The sequence below is a fragment of the Microtus pennsylvanicus genome, chromosome 8, assembly GCF_037038515.1.
Source record: "Microtus pennsylvanicus isolate mMicPen1 chromosome 8, mMicPen1.hap1, whole genome shotgun sequence".
Taxonomy (NCBI): Eukaryota; Metazoa; Chordata; class Mammalia; order Rodentia; family Cricetidae; genus Microtus; species Microtus pennsylvanicus.
The window spans coordinates 59,345,878-59,361,369 of NC_134586.1; the positions used below are offsets into that span (position 1 = coordinate 59,345,878).

Here is a 15,492-nt window from a genome sequence, read left to right on the forward strand (position 1 = left end):
GGTGAGCAATGGACCACTGAGCCACATCTCCAAGACAGCACGAGTGGATCTAATCTGAAAACCTGAAATCCTTAAGGCTCTAAAAACCAACATTTTGAGCACTGACATGATGCCACATGTAGAAAATTCTACACTTGACTTCATGGAGCACGTGGCAGCCCAAAGGTAAAATTTCATATACAATTATTTCACTGTAAAAGTGCCTATGAAATAATTTAATTCTGTGTGTTGATTTCTGATAGCAACCCCACAGGGCAGGTTTTATGGACATTGGAAATCAAAGAAAACAAATGGAAACAGACCATACAGAACAAATACCAGAACCTTAACTTCAGAGACAGAAGAGGATCTTTAGTCCACTGAGGCTAACAGGTCAACCACTTGGCCACAGAAGCCAACTATGGCTGGGGATCTTCTACATCACAATGTCTTTTCCTCCAAAGACAGAATTAGAAAGGGGCACAAGAGTCCAGAAACTATGGTGAGTAAAGTGTACCTCTAATCTGTGTTTGGGAGGTGTAGACAGGTAGATATCCGAATTCAAGGCCAAACTGGGCTACACAGCAAGTTCCAAGCAACCCTAGACTACAGAGTGAGATACAGTCTCAAACATACACTACGTTAAAAGGTTTTAAAAGGGGCAGGAGGTAGGGGTACACCACAGAAAGTAAGAGGGCTGAGTCTGATGTCTATTTTGTCAGAGACTTCATTTTTTAAAAGTATTTTAATTGTGTGTGTGTGTGTGTGTGTGTAAATGCATGCGCATGTCTGCCTATGAATTCAGGTGCCTGAGGAAGTCCTTTTTGGAGTTTAAGTTTCATATAGCTGTGAGTTGCCCAACATGAGTGCTGGGAACTGAAGTTGAGTCTTCTGCAGGAGTAGCAAGCTGTGTCAACACTACCTTGTGGACATTTTTTTCATAGGCCTGCACAGATTTTAGTTTGTGTCCCTATGCTCACCACACAGAACACAGAGCTCAGTGTTGGCCCATCTAGGACTCATGAGAAGGCTGAGGATTCACTCCCAAGGCAGTAGACACTTTGTCTAAGAAAATCAGAGAACCTTTTAAGAAGCATCTTCAGCACCAGTGGATCATCTCAACACCCTTGAGGAGATACAACACAAGTCAGACTTCCTGATCCTTGCCCCAGCTCTAGTTCAATCCTTCTGTATGTCTTGGGCAGTAACTTTCTAGTTTGGATCTCAGTTTTTAATTCCACAAAATGAGGAGATTAAACAAGATACTTAAGACCCCCTATAGCTATTTCATGCAATATTTTTAAAACCTTTTTCTATTATCAATGGGAAATTTATTTTAGCTCAAAAGTACAAACAATGGCTGTCTACCATATTCCTGTAAGAGACTGAGTTTTTTACAGAAACAAACAGGTAAAGCACTGAGCACTCACTAAGCAGAGACAGAAAGAACACAATCTACCTATAGCACTGTTTCCTTTTGAAGGAATATAAATAAGTCTTCTGGTTTAGAATGGGCTGCAAGTTCTCTGCTAGAAATGAATCCCCAGAAAGATGGTTTCTCACTTCTCTTCATTAGTTTAGTTGTTGGGCTGCCTTGAAAATGAGAATAGCTAGATATACAAACACTATTGGCTACTTGTTCAAAATGCCTTTTGGTAACAACAGAAGTTTCTACTACTGTCATTAAAAAACTGAGTACACAATACAGGCATGGTGGATTGAAATAAAATGGACCCCAAAGGTGCTGTGGAATAATCCCTTTGTATACTGTGAAGATTTGTCACTGTGATTGATTTAATAAATGAGCTGACTAGCCTATAAGTTGAACAGGATAAAGTTAGGCAGGAAAATCAAATTGAGAATGCTGGGAAGGAGAAGGGAAGTGTGGAGTATTTCATTTGTATTTTAATAAGTAAAGTTTACCTAAGGACTAGAAAAGTAAGACAGCCTGATAGACCTGGCAGCAATAACACACAACTTTAATCACAATAGCTTGCCACAGAAACCAGGAGTAGTGATGCACGCCCTTAATCCCAGAACTAGAGAGGATTATAAAACAAGAAGAGACAGCTCTCAATCTCAGTCTCATTCTGAGGATTCCTAGAGGCAGGATCACCATTTTTGGACTGAGATCAAAATAAGAGCCAGTGACTAGCTGCTTTGCTTTTCTGGTCTTCGAGAGGTTAAACCCCAATTTCTGTCTCTGAGTTTTTATTAATCATACTTCAGTTGGTGCCCAACTTTTGGGGTAAAAATTTACAAAAAAGCTGTTTGCCTCAGGCTTTTTAGCCACTTTTTAAGAGTGGACTCAAGAGTAGCCACCTGGGTTCAGGAGAAAAAAACTAGTGCACTCAGGTCCTGTTCGCCCAAGCTTAGTTTCCATGTAAAGATTGAAAATATACAGAGAACCTGGACACTGCATGTTATTATGTTGTCTTTGAATTGTTTGACTGCTGAAGAAGGAACAACAGCTGCTAAAAGACATTTGATTATAAATGCTGCTGGATTAATCCAACCTATATATTTTGAAAATGCCTTAACTCTAAAATTTAAGTCAAAAGATATGCTACTTTGGAGATGAGGTTTTATTTTTGTTTCCACAGGAAATGAGAGGCTGTGGATTCATTCTGGGTTAAGAAAAATAAGGTTTGATCAAGGAAGACTCCCCTAAAAAAATTTCCAATGGGAACAGATGACCCAGATGATCCAACATTTCAGTGGACCTCTGTTGCAGTTTTCTCTCAGTTCTACATCCAGAACAGCGTCAAGACTGCTGGCTGAGATGATCCAGTCTCACAGAATACTCCCTCCAGACAGGACTTGACCATAATCCTAAATTTTCTTTGGGTCCCCATAAGATTATCAGCACCCCAATCAGCAGAAAGTAGCCTAGAAACTATGCCCACATTCCCAAAAAGTGGATTGTGGATGTTTGTCTTTGTTTAGCATGTTGGTCACAAGTTGTTATGGATAAAGGTCAGGAAAAAAGCTAAATAAGGAGATTAGATTCAGAGTTCTTGTTTTGAAAAGAAAGAAATGGGAAATGCTCTTGTACACTGTAAAGATTTGTCACTCACATTGGCTTAGTAAAATGCTGATTGGCCAGTAGCCAGCCAGGAAGTATAGGCAAGGAGACCAGAAGACTAACAAAGGAAACAAGATGAGAATGCCTCACTGAAAAAAGGTACTAAGCCAAATGGCTAAATGTATACAAGAATTATAGGTTAACTTAAGTTGTAAGAGCTAGTTAATAATAAGCCTTAGCTAACAGGCAAAACAGTTTATAATTAATATAAGCCTCTGTGTGTTTCTTTGGGACTAAATGGCTGTATGATCGGGCAGAACAGAAACTGTGTACAGCTACCTCTTCCTTCCCTTTCCCCTGTCTCACTACATACTCTCTTCAGTCTTGGGCCAACCCCTGCTGGTTCTTACCGCAGGCTCCTGAGCAGCAGCTGGCTGTGGGGCTGTGGTTGGCTGTGCCTGAGGCTGTGGTACTACCACAGCAGTCTTCTGCTGCAGAGCAGCCTGCTGTGTCATCAGTTGCTGCTGTTGCTGCTGCTGCTGCTGGTAGAAGTTCTGTATCAGCTGTTGCTGAGAACCTCCCTGGGAGACCACAGGGAACTGAGTAGTGACTGGTTGCTGGGCTGCTGGATGTCCTGCCTGAAACTGAACAGGAGAGTGGCAAGAAATGAGGAGGTGAATACAAGCCCACCCAGAGTCACATTCACAAAAGGCTAATGTCTCAATAACTATAACGCCAATACTGAAGTCAAAAGGAGGGCCCAGCAGAAGCTTGGAAGCTGGGCCAAGTAGTTAAGAACAGGATACAGGGCATTAGAATCATACCAGCAACATTTGTACTGCCAGGGCCTTCCCACTGCATCAGACTGTTTACCAGGCATAGTTGCAGGGAAGCAACCAGATTTTTCAAGAGACTCTAAGGCCTGGAGTGAACAGAAGCAAGGGAAGTATCTTCAGTGCAGAAGAAATCCTTCTTCTAAAGGATTCTGAAGCAGCCAAGAACCAAATGCCTCCCTATATGAACAGACTGCCTTAGTGATGTTGCTGAAAGAGCAACTGAAATGTTAACCAGTGACTAACACCTATCCAAACCTTTCCAAAGTTATTCCCAGCAGATCTCCCTTTATGAAATTCTGCAGCCTCAAATACCCTGTCACTAGTGATTCTCCTCTACATGCTTTATGTTGAGTCTTGCTACATTGCCAAGGCTTGTTCCAAAAACTTGTGGGTTCAAGCCACCCTTTTACTATCAGCTTCCCAAGTATCTGGGGATAAAAATGCACCCTATACCCATCTTCCTAGCACCTCATTTATGTCTCTCTAATCTTCGCTGCTTTACACTACTTACTAGGTACACTAACAAAGCTCAAAATGACAGTCTGCTAATATAAAAGTGAAGTCTTAGAAAATCATCAAAAGTGCTACTGAGTTAACTGGGATAGTCCTGGATGTGAATACTAGTATAAAAGGTCAGCAAAAACAACACATAAGAGTATAAGAGCTTGTTTACAGCAATAATCAAGACCCACCCACCAGGGACTCAGAGGGCTATGGTCTGTCCTTAAGGGTAGCACAGGGACACTCTAAAGAAGCAAATAGAAATTAGGAGTATATCTTTGCAAGAATCAAAGTACAGAATTTTATAGGTCTAACTTTAAAACTATTTAATTATTTTATACATTCATAAAACAAAACTGACCCAAAATGTAGAAAGCAAAATTGAAATAAATTCAACAGTCTATGTATCCAATTAGCAACTACTCCACTGAAAATAATGTGCTGAATATTCTAAGGTTGCCAAGCATGGTGGTGCATGTTTGTAATCCTTCGACTCAGAAAGCTGAGGCAGGATGACTACAACAATTTCAAGCCCAGTTGGGGCTACAGTATGAGACTTTGTCTCACAACTAATAGCAACAAAAAAACTTTAGGTGATAAAAACAACAAAAACCAAGAAGTTAAACAAAAATCTTTTTAATTATGATTCTGAATTAGATGTATAAATCTGTATGTATGTTTTCTAATAACACAAATACATTTCTAAGAAACAATTACCAACATGGCTCAATAGCAAGCAGTCATTTTTAAAGCCAACTGTGGTTTCTAATTATCATTCGCATTAAAAACAATCTGATCTTGAGTGAAATGGATGACTCTAAATTAATAGCAGAATGATCCTGGCACAGTCATTACGCTGGAAAAACATAGTAATTAACCACTAGAGTCACATCCAAAGGATCTAGAAGTCAATCTGAAATAACTTGAGCAATCTGAGCATGTTTTAAAATAGTGACACATACAAATCCATGAAGTTACAATTGATGTGGGATGTCCTTCTGTATATGTGTTGCTTTTATTGGTTGATGAAAAAAGCTATTTTTGTCAATGGCTTGGCAGAGTAAAGCCAGTGGGGGGGGAGAGAGAGAGAGAAGAGTAGAGTCAAGGAGATGCCATGAAGCCACTAAGGAGAAAAGTGCCAGAACCTTAACAGTAAGCCACAGCCTTGTGGTGATACATAGATTAATAGAAATGGGTTAATTTAAGTTGTAAGAGCTACTTAATAATAAGTATGAGCTAATAGGCCAAACAGTTTATAATTAATATGAGCCTCTAGGTATTTCTTTGGGACTGAATGGCTGAGGGATCAGGCAGGACAGAAACTTCTGCCTACAAATGGTGTCCAAACATTTGGGAAGAATTTCCACATAAAGCCTAAGAAAGCTTTAAAAAAAAAAGGATTCTAGACAGACAAGAACAAAGTCAAGTGCAGCTGATTGGTAATCATCCTTTCTCTGGTTAGCTCTGTTTCCAAGAGCCAAGCAGAGACACAACTCCTTTAAGAGAGGCTTCCTGAGTCAGGACTGGTGGCAAAATTCTCACAGCTCTTTAAAGAGGCCTACCACCAAATACTTTAATGGTGTTTATGAGCAGTGGTATCAGGTTTCTTTGGTGGTGGCATGGACTTAAAAACTGCACAGACTTGTGGCAATAAATCTAGCTCCTGTTGTACCTCTGCCATGAAGCTAAGCTCTCAAAATGCTAAGGAATGGGTAGAGCCAGGTGCCAAAGCCACAGCTTTAATCCTAGCCATGCTGCTTAGCAAACTAAAGACTCATATGCTTAGAAAAAGATAGCTATATACAGTAAAGACAGATTCAGACAGGAAAAAAAGAATTCTAAATAGCTTTCAGTGTGTTTAAGAATATACACAGGCTTGGGAGAGAAAAGAAAATGGATAGAGAAAGTTTACATGCCTTTAATCCCAGCATTTGGGAGGCAGAGGCAGGCAGATCTTTGTGAGTTCAAGGCCAGCCTGGTCTACAGAGTGAGATCCAGGACAGCCAAAGATACACAAAGAAATCCTTTCTCAAAAAAGCAAAAATTAAAAATAAAAATGAAAGAAATAGAGGGGAGAAAAATCACATAAAGATGAAAAATACATAAAGAATCTGGATATTGTATGTTACTGTGTTGTCTTTGAATTGCTTGACTGCTAAGGAGCAACAGCTACTAAAAGATTATAAATGCTGAATTAATCCAACCTATATATTTTGAAAATGCCTTAACTCTAAAATGTAAGTCAAAAGATATGCTACTTTGGAGATGAGGTTTTGTTTTTGTTTCCACAGGAAATGAGAGGCTGTGGATTCATTCTGGGTTAAGAAAAATAAGGTTTGATCAAGGAAGACTCCCCTAAAAAATTTCCAATGGGAACAGATGACCCAGATGATCCAACATTTCAGTGGACCTCTGTTGCAGTTTTCTCTCAGTTCTACATCCAGAACAGCGTCAAGACTGCTGGCTGAGATGATCCAGTCTCACAGAATACTCCCTCCAGACAGGACTTGACCATAATCCTAAATTTTCTTTGGGTCCCCATAAGATTACCAGCACCCCAATCAGCAGAAAGTAGCCTAGAAACTATGCCCACATTCCCAAAAAGTGGATTGTGGATGTTTGTCTTTGTTTAGCATGTTGGTTATAAATTGTTATGGATAAAGGTCAGAAAAAAATCTAAACAAAAGAGATTAGATTCAAGGTTTTTGTTTTTAAAAGAAAAAAAGGGGAACTGCTAGAGGATAATGCTGGGTAGCTACACAGATGATAAAAGCAGCTCTTTAATAGCTGGTAAGATGGCTTAGTGGGCAAAGGCACCTGCTGTCAAGAGCCTGATAACCTGAGTTTGATGTCCATGATCTACTTGTCATTTTGCCATCCAAAGTAGGTTTAAGGACTTGGGAAATATCAGCAATGGTTGATAATCAAAAGAGGAAAATTGAAAAAAACAAATGAAACAGAAAACACCTAAGCACACTGATGGTGAAGAGCAGCACTGGCTGCCCAGTAGGATGTAACAGGAAGAACAACGAACTGTGCCTACACTGAGCATGTCTGTGGACATCCCCGGTTTAGGTCTGGTGAGAGAGCTCAAGAACTCAGTACATTTGCAGCCAAGTCTGGAAACCTGGTTCTATCCCTGGAACCCAATGATAGATAGAGAATGAACAGACTCCTGAGAGTTGTCCTTTGAACTTCACAAGCATGCCACTGTGCACAAGCTCACACATATATACAGACACACACACACACACTAAATGAAACATGCTTAATATGTATTTTAAAAATTGACATTTTACTTAGTGGATGGTGGAATACACAAAATGTCACCAAAGGGTAAACAAGTCAAATTCAAATATGCAAAATTTTAAAGAAAATCCAGTTTCTTCAAAAAGCACATAGCAAAGGAGATAAGAGAGAATATAAAAGATATACAAACCTCTCCTTGAGGCCAAAGAGTTGGATCAGAGGTTAAGAACACTTGCTAAAGTTCAGATTCTAGCACTCATATAACAAGCCAAGTGTCCCACAAATGCCTGTAACTCTAATTGCTCTTCTTGACTCCAAGTGTTCACAATTGTACGCACTCAAATATACACACATGCATACACTCATACACATACATATATACACTTTTTTAATGAAATCAATAATTATAAAATAAAGGCATTCAATGCTAATAACAAATACAGCAATGAAAAAACACATAAAAATAATGGAAAATGATATATTCCAACTAAAAGGGATACATGGACCTTGTTTGGATCCTGATCTAACCAAGAAAACTTAAATATCTGAAACAGCCTGACATTATTGCATATTGTGTGCTAATAGAATATCATTGTTATTTTTTCCACTGTATCTCTTTAGAAAGTAGCTCCTTCATTGAGGGTACTAAGCTAGAGGAGTAAACTCCCCAAAGCTTGAGGACAACACTGAAAGGCCTAAGAGTTATTAATTTGCACCTTGGTACTTCAGTTTCTACATCTATGAGAAGTGATGATGCACTGATAAGCGGGGCTCGGCTACCCAAGCACTTCCCAAGAAAGATGCATGTACCTAGCAGGTCTTCCAGTAGAAACAATTCCACTATGCAAAGCAAGGATCCTATAGACCTCCTCACCTGTTGTGTCTGAGCCTGCTGCTGCTGCTGCTGCTGCTGCTGCTGTTGCTGCTGCTGCTGCTGCTGGTAAAAGGTGCCTGTTGGCTGCTGTGGTGCTGCCTGCTGCTGTGGCTGCTGCTGCTGCTGTTGCTGCTGCTTGAGGAGGAGCTGCTGCTGGTGCTGGGGAGTGGCCTGGGCCTGGGTGGGCAGACCTTGGGTCTGGGTAGAAGATGTCTGCTGTGGGGTAGATGGAGCCTGTGACTGCTTGGGCTGAGATTGTTGAAGAGGTTGACTAGGTGTGGGTTGGGCTTTAGGTTGGGGAACACTGGCTAGAAGGCCAGGTTGACTGCTGGGTCCTGCAATGAAAACAAACTCCATGTAAGGGCTCAAAACTCTACCAAACAAAAATGGCTTCCTGATTTGCCACCTAAGAAATAGTAGGCACAGAGACATTGTCCCAAGCTTTGTCTGTTTTTCACTATTATGCCATTTGTGATATTCTATTTGAAATAGGTTTCCATTTTTTCCAAATCATGTGCTTTCAGTATTTCAAACCCAGGTGGAATTATAAGATTCAACACTTGTCTCCTTAGAGGGGTTTCCCTTACCCATCATCCCATTTAGTCAACTAGTTCTGTAGTCAGCACCCTTAGTCTCCTTTATATACACACAACTGACCATTGCCACTAAACGTAGTCTTTGTACCAGCTTGCATACCCACAGCAAAAGCATTCTTTGATATTTCATGAATAGCTTTCACAACTAGCATCGGGATGCCTGAATGTATATAGATGGCCACCAAATTATCAGAAATTGTTCCTGGTAAAGGATGTGATAGTTGTGCTCTGTGACTTGTTATTTTGGATCAATCCCCATTTGAAACAAGGCTCACTTCTCTTATTATAACAGAATACTAGAACAGAGGATTATAAATACTCTAATAAATGTAGCATAAATGAAATGCTATTCTTCTATAGTTATCAAAAAAGAAGTAAGCTTTGTTTCTTTAAAGGAGGGAGAAATATATAAAACAAAGAAATAGAATGGGGTAGATGGAACAAAGGACCAATAAGAAAATAAATGCAGGATTCAGTGGTCTTGGAGATCCACCCGAGTACAGAAATAAGTTCCTCATTTTGCAGTCACTGAATATACACATTCACTGATAACTCGGCCCATTATTCTTTAGGCTGTTGCCTTCTAATACTACCATCAAGAAGCACTGACCTGTAGCCTGAGGTAGGGGCTGAACAGTGGCCCTTTTACGAGGAGTCAGGGCTGGCTGAATGGGAAGGATTCCTGGGTTTGGCTGAGTCTGCCCAGCCTTAGGCCTCTGGCGGGGTGCAATTGAAGTCTCTGTGGTGGGAATGGGATCTGTCAGTCTAGAAAAGGAAAAACAACATTGCTGTTAAAATGTGGGAAAACAGAGAGGATAGACAGAACACATGTTATTTTACCCTCAATATTCCTTCAAACCATTCAGATTTGCTTAATCAACATGTCCCTAAATGTCAACTCACCTACAAAGGCAAATACATCAAAATAACATCTTAACTCTTATCAGCAACCTTAAAGCCAAGAAAGCACAGAATGATACATTTCAAACTCTGAAAATAAATAATTACCAACCAAAATTACCATACTCAGCAAAGCAAATTTTAAAAACCGGTAGAAATTCAAAGACATGAGGGGAGGTGTGTATGAGCTGTGAGGGACACCTGAAGGTCAGAAAACAACAACTTTGAGTGTTGATTCTCCCATTCCACCAAGTGTGACACAGGGTTTTCATGTACAGTACTGAACACATCAGGCTAGCTGGTCTGTCAACTCAACTCCCTGTAATTCTCCTGTCTGCCTTTCATCTCCTGGTAGGGACATGTCAGGATTACAGACACATGACCTACTACATCCAGCTTTTACATGGGTTCTGCCAAGTACATTATCTAGAAGGCCAAATCCCCATGCCCGAATAGGGATATTTTTATTTATTTATTTATTTATTTATTTATTTATTTATTTAGTACACAACACTCTGTCTGCGTGCATGTCTGCAGACCAGAAGAGGGTACCAGACCTCTTTACAGATGGTTGTGAGCCACCATGTGGCCGCCGGGAATTGAACTCAGGACCTTTGGAAGAGCAGGCAATGCTCCCAACCACTGAGCCATCTCTCCAGCCCCCGAATAGGGATATTTTAAGACAAGCACAAACTAAAGGAGCTCATGACCACCAACCCAGCTAGCCATCACACAGTTTACAATCATGATCTGCCTGCATATTACGCTTGTATAAGAGTGGCACAAACACCGTAGAAATAAACAACTACTCTCTGATGACACTTAAGGCTCACTCCACAAGACAGAAACTATGCCTGACAGGAGACCAGAACCTGAGACTAGATAGGCCATGGGCCTAGGAGAAAACCAAATACTACTGTTCTGCTAAAGGAACACAGCAATAAAATGACTGCTGCCGACATCTATATATCAGTGTCTTGCTCAGCCATCATCAGAGAAGCTTCCTCTTGCTGCAGTAGATGAGAAATAACAGAGACCCACAACTGGACACTGTGCAGAGAGTCAGAAAATTCACAACATTCAGTCCTAAACAGGATGTCTTCATCAAATCCCTCCCCTCAGGGCTCAGGAGCCAGACAGAAAAGAAAGGAAAAAGATCATAAGAGTCAAAGGGGATGAAGGGCACCAAGGAAATGTGTCTTTAGACAAAACAGGTCTGATGATCATAGGAACTAGCAAAAACTACAGCAACAAACACAGGGTCAAGATAGATGGAGTTCTAGCACTGAGATGGGAAAGTGGACAGGCTGTCCCATCCCTTACCAAGAAGCTAACTCCAATTGACAACCACTTACAAAGGAAAAATTAGGTTTCTCCAATAAAGTCTCACTGGATATACAAACCACACTTAAGGATAGGTACCAAGGCCCATAAGATAACCAATACAAAATACACTCAATGGTGTTTTCTACATTTTTTTTGTGTCATATTGCTTTCTTTGGCATATTTTTTAATCTTACTGGTCTTTGCTTGTACATTAATTATGGTTCCCAATTTTGTGTTTTTATGGGTTTGGAGTTTGTGTGTGTGTGTGTGTGTGTATATATAATTATTATTTTTCCTTTTATTTATTTGTTTTGGGGTTTTTGTTGTTGTTTTTTGTTGTTTGTTTGTTTTGTTTTTTTTTGAGATAGGGTTTCTCTGTGTCCTTGGCTGTAATGAAAGACTGGTCTCAAACTCACAGCAATCCTCCTGCCTCTGACTCCTAAGTGTTGGGATTAAAAGTGTGTACCACCACCGCTGACTGACTGACTCTCTCCCTCTCTTTGGCTGGGATTTTTTTTTTCTAAAGAGAGAAAAGGAAGGTGTAGAGTTGGATGGGTAGGGAGGTGAAGAGAATCTGGGAGATGGGGGAGGGATCCGGTGACCAGAATATAATGTACAAATTTCCAATACAAAAAATAATTGAACTCTTTCACCAAACACAGAATTTCCAGAATATACTCTGGGCAATGGTTGGGGCAGAGATTTTTCACACAGAGAACTTAAACTTGGTTAAAACTTGCTGTCATAAGGGCTCTCTAGGGACTGGAGAGAAGGCTCCATAGTTACGAGTGTTTGCTACTCTTCCACACAACCTGAGTTCAGCACCTACATAGAGTAACTCACAATAGTCCATAATTCCAACTCCAGGGGATCTTATGACTTCTTCTGACCTTTGTGGGCACCTGTGCTCACATGGACATAAGAAAACACAGACATAAACAAAAAGAAATCTTTTTAAAAGGAGGGGCATCTCCCTACAGTGAAAAGCATGCAGATGAACAAACATAGTAAGACAAATGGAAGAAATAAGCAAATAGTCCAAAATAAAGAGTTTAAAATTGGGGAGAGTGACAGGAACACCATTTTTCAAATATGCAGACTCTTTTCTTTCCCACAGCAATAAATTTTCAGTTGGACACAGAGTTGCACAGGACCACATAGCACAGCCTCTTTTGCAACTTGAAATGGCCAAGCTCTGCCTGTACACAGAATAGAGCAGATGACTATCTGGCACTTTCTAGAAACCTTAAGGAATAATAGTCTCTGATTATTTCTTGATTTCGCAGCTTTGAATATGGATGCTGCCACATTAACCCATGAGGTCATGGTTATGTAATAAGGTGGCAAAGTGATAAACCTGGGACCCTAGAGCTTCATGGAGCAGAACTACCAAACTTGCTGTGGTAGTCTGGTTAAGATGTCCCCACAGTCTCAGACATTTGAATACTTGGTTCCCAGTGGTCATGCTATTTACAGAGGAAGTATGTCACTGGGGGTAGGTTTTGAGAGCTTAGGGCCTTGCTTTCCTTGCAGTTGCTTTCTGCTTCATGCTTGCAGTAAAGGGTGTGAGAGCCCAGCATCTTGTTTCAGCCACTATGCCTGCTGCTTGCTGCCATTCTCCCTTTGGAACCATAAGCCTGAATAAAATACTTTCTTCTGTAAACTGGTTTGGTCATGGCTCAATGAATAAAAGCACATAAAGCTTTTGCAGAGGCCCTGAGAGTTCAATTCTCAGGATTCTTGTTAGGTGGCTCACAACTCCTGTAACTCCAATTCCGGGAGATCCACTATCTTCTCACCTCTAGGTGCACCTACACTCATAAGCATATAAATCTGCTTACCCATGTACATTTACACTTAAATAAATAATCAAATAAATATTTAAAAACTATATATTGTTATTCAGAGTCTTTGTTTACACAGTATGTTACTAGCATTCCCTTGCCATTGGAAGAACAATAGGAAAAGGAGGGGCAGAGAACCTCCTAGTCACCCTCAGAATTGTTCATTTGGAATCCATGTAAATGTGTCTGGCAGATGCTGACCTGTGACTGGTGTGAAAACCAATATAAAAATCCAGTCCAATATAGCATGAAACCTTCTTTCCCAAATAGACTGCTCTCAGGCCCTAAATCCTAAGGGTTGTGGGATGTTAGTCGAAGATGTTAAATTTGTTTGTGCTATGGGACATTTGTTTAATGATGCAAAGATGTGTTGAATTCTTTTTTTTTTTTTTTTTTGGTTTTTCGAGACAGGGTTTCTCTGTGGTTTTGGAGCCTGTCCTGGAACTAGCTCTTGTAGACCAGGCTGGTCTCGAACTCACAGAGATCCGCCTGCCTCTGCCTCCCGAGTGCTGGGATTAAAGGCGTGCGCCACCACCGCCCGGCAGATGTGTTGAATTCTTTATGCTGCATTTGTTTAACTCTGTGAAGCTGTGTTACTTTGACTTCTAAAACACCTTATTAGTCTAATAAAGAGCTGAACGACAAATAGCAAGGCAGGAGAAAGGATAGATGGGACTGACAGACAGAAAATAAATAAATAGAAATCTGGGAAAGGAAGATCGAGGAGCAAAAAAAAAAAAGAAGGGGCCAGCAGCCACACAGCCGGACACAAAAGTAAAAAGGAAAGAAAAGATACACAGAAATAGAGAAAGGTAAAGGCTCAGAGGCAAAAGATAGACAAGAAGGAAAGCTGGCTAGCAGCAAGCCAAGCTAAGGTCAGGCATTCATAAGTAAGAATAAGACTCTATGTATAATTATTTGGGAGCTGGGGGCAGGTCCCCCAAAGAGCCCAAAGAGTAAAAACTACCAACTACACCCAAGTGCAGGTACTCCAATAGGAAGGAATGCTTCTGCTAGCTGACTCTGGGATGAGGACTTCAGCCATCCCTCCTGAAACGGTATAGTGGTCTGGGTTATATCTACCCACTCTTCCCCTTCTTCTCTGAAGTGAGACTTAGACCTCCCACCACCGTCCCAAACTCTCCTGGCTTGCGTGTTATCTTCCTTTATTTGCTTAGCCCTTTCTTGACAAATGCTCTGGAAAACCCTGAGTGACTCCATCCAGTGAGATTAGCTAATACCTAGAAAGATCTCCTGCTGTTCATGGACTTTCATTTCAACTGCACTTTCCTAATATGACTGGAGCCAAAGAAAGGAATGTGTCAGACTAGGGGGTAAACATGGCTAATCAGAAACAGATTAAGATAATTCTCTACCAGCAACCCTTAAATTCTGGCATTGTCTCATCCCAGAAAGCCCCTGTATCTACTGCCATGCAATTGTGAGGTTATTGATTCCTTTCAAACGTAGATCTTAGTATTTTATTATATCCTTCTTGGCATTCCCAAAGAACAGTTTCTGCCGAGCGAGATTCCTTTCCTGATCTGGGCAGCCTCTAGTCTTAGCCACACAGAACGGCAGCAGCAACCACCTCCATTGTAGCTGGCACCAAGCTCCTGAAGGCATTTCTTACCTGGCCTTTGGCTGGGTCTTTTTTACAGCTGCCTCACTGGCTTTCACTGGTTCAGGAAGTTTTGCAGGAATGGGAGAGTTCTAAAAAGTTGAAAGAAAAAAAAGCATATGGATTTCTTTGTAAATAGTAAGCATTCCGAGGGCAGGTATAATGGCTAGTGATGGTAATCCCAAGACTTGGGAGGCTGAGGCAGGATCATGAAATCAAAGTCAGTCTGGGCTACACAGTAGAATCCTATTTTAAAACCTAAAATAAAAATAAACGCTCCAGACAAGGAACAAACAGTCTGACTGGGGTTAATGGAAGTAGCATTTAGGGTCTCCTAATATGGCTTCCAGGACCAAAACAGGGATTTCCCATCTCCCTGTGAGAGGAAAGGGAAGGTAGACAAATGCATGAGATGCATCAAGGAAGCAAAATGCCCGTGAAGAGAGAAAGAGCAGCAAGGTGAACAGAGCCTTGCCTCAGGAAGACAAAGCAACTGATCACTCTGGGGACATACAACTGACATGCTGCTCTCAGAGAACTGTGGTCACTCTGCTCAGCTCAGTCCCCAGGCAACTGGGGAAGGAGTTGTTAATGTTCAGTGTAGTCGTCTTGGTATCATAATTAAACTCCATGGGAAAATTGGATTCTCTTTATAGTAACTGATTTGCTTGAATGTCCTATTATGGGTAAAGAAAGGGACATTAATATTCATTGAATCCAGAGATTAACACCCATAATGAC

General features: G+C 40.8%; 1 protein-coding gene across 4 annotated transcripts in view; it reads right to left on the reverse strand.

Moving 5' to 3' along the window:
* Aak1 (AP2 associated kinase 1) overlaps nt 1–15,492 on the reverse strand; it is a 145,205-nt gene that overhangs the window by 34,791 nt on the left and 94,922 nt on the right. For all 4 annotated transcript variants that reach the window (XM_075983586.1, XM_075983585.1, XM_075983584.1 and 1 more), the window contains exons 10-13: nt 14,764–14,843; nt 9,671–9,825; nt 8,465–8,799; nt 3,415–3,648 (exon numbers count right to left, since the gene is read on the reverse strand). In XM_075983586.1, the coding sequence (XP_075839701.1) occupies nt 3,415–3,648; nt 8,465–8,799; nt 9,671–9,825; nt 14,764–14,843 (804 nt within the window). The remainder of the gene's footprint in view (nt 1–3,414; nt 3,649–8,464; nt 8,800–9,670; nt 9,826–14,763; nt 14,844–15,492) is intronic.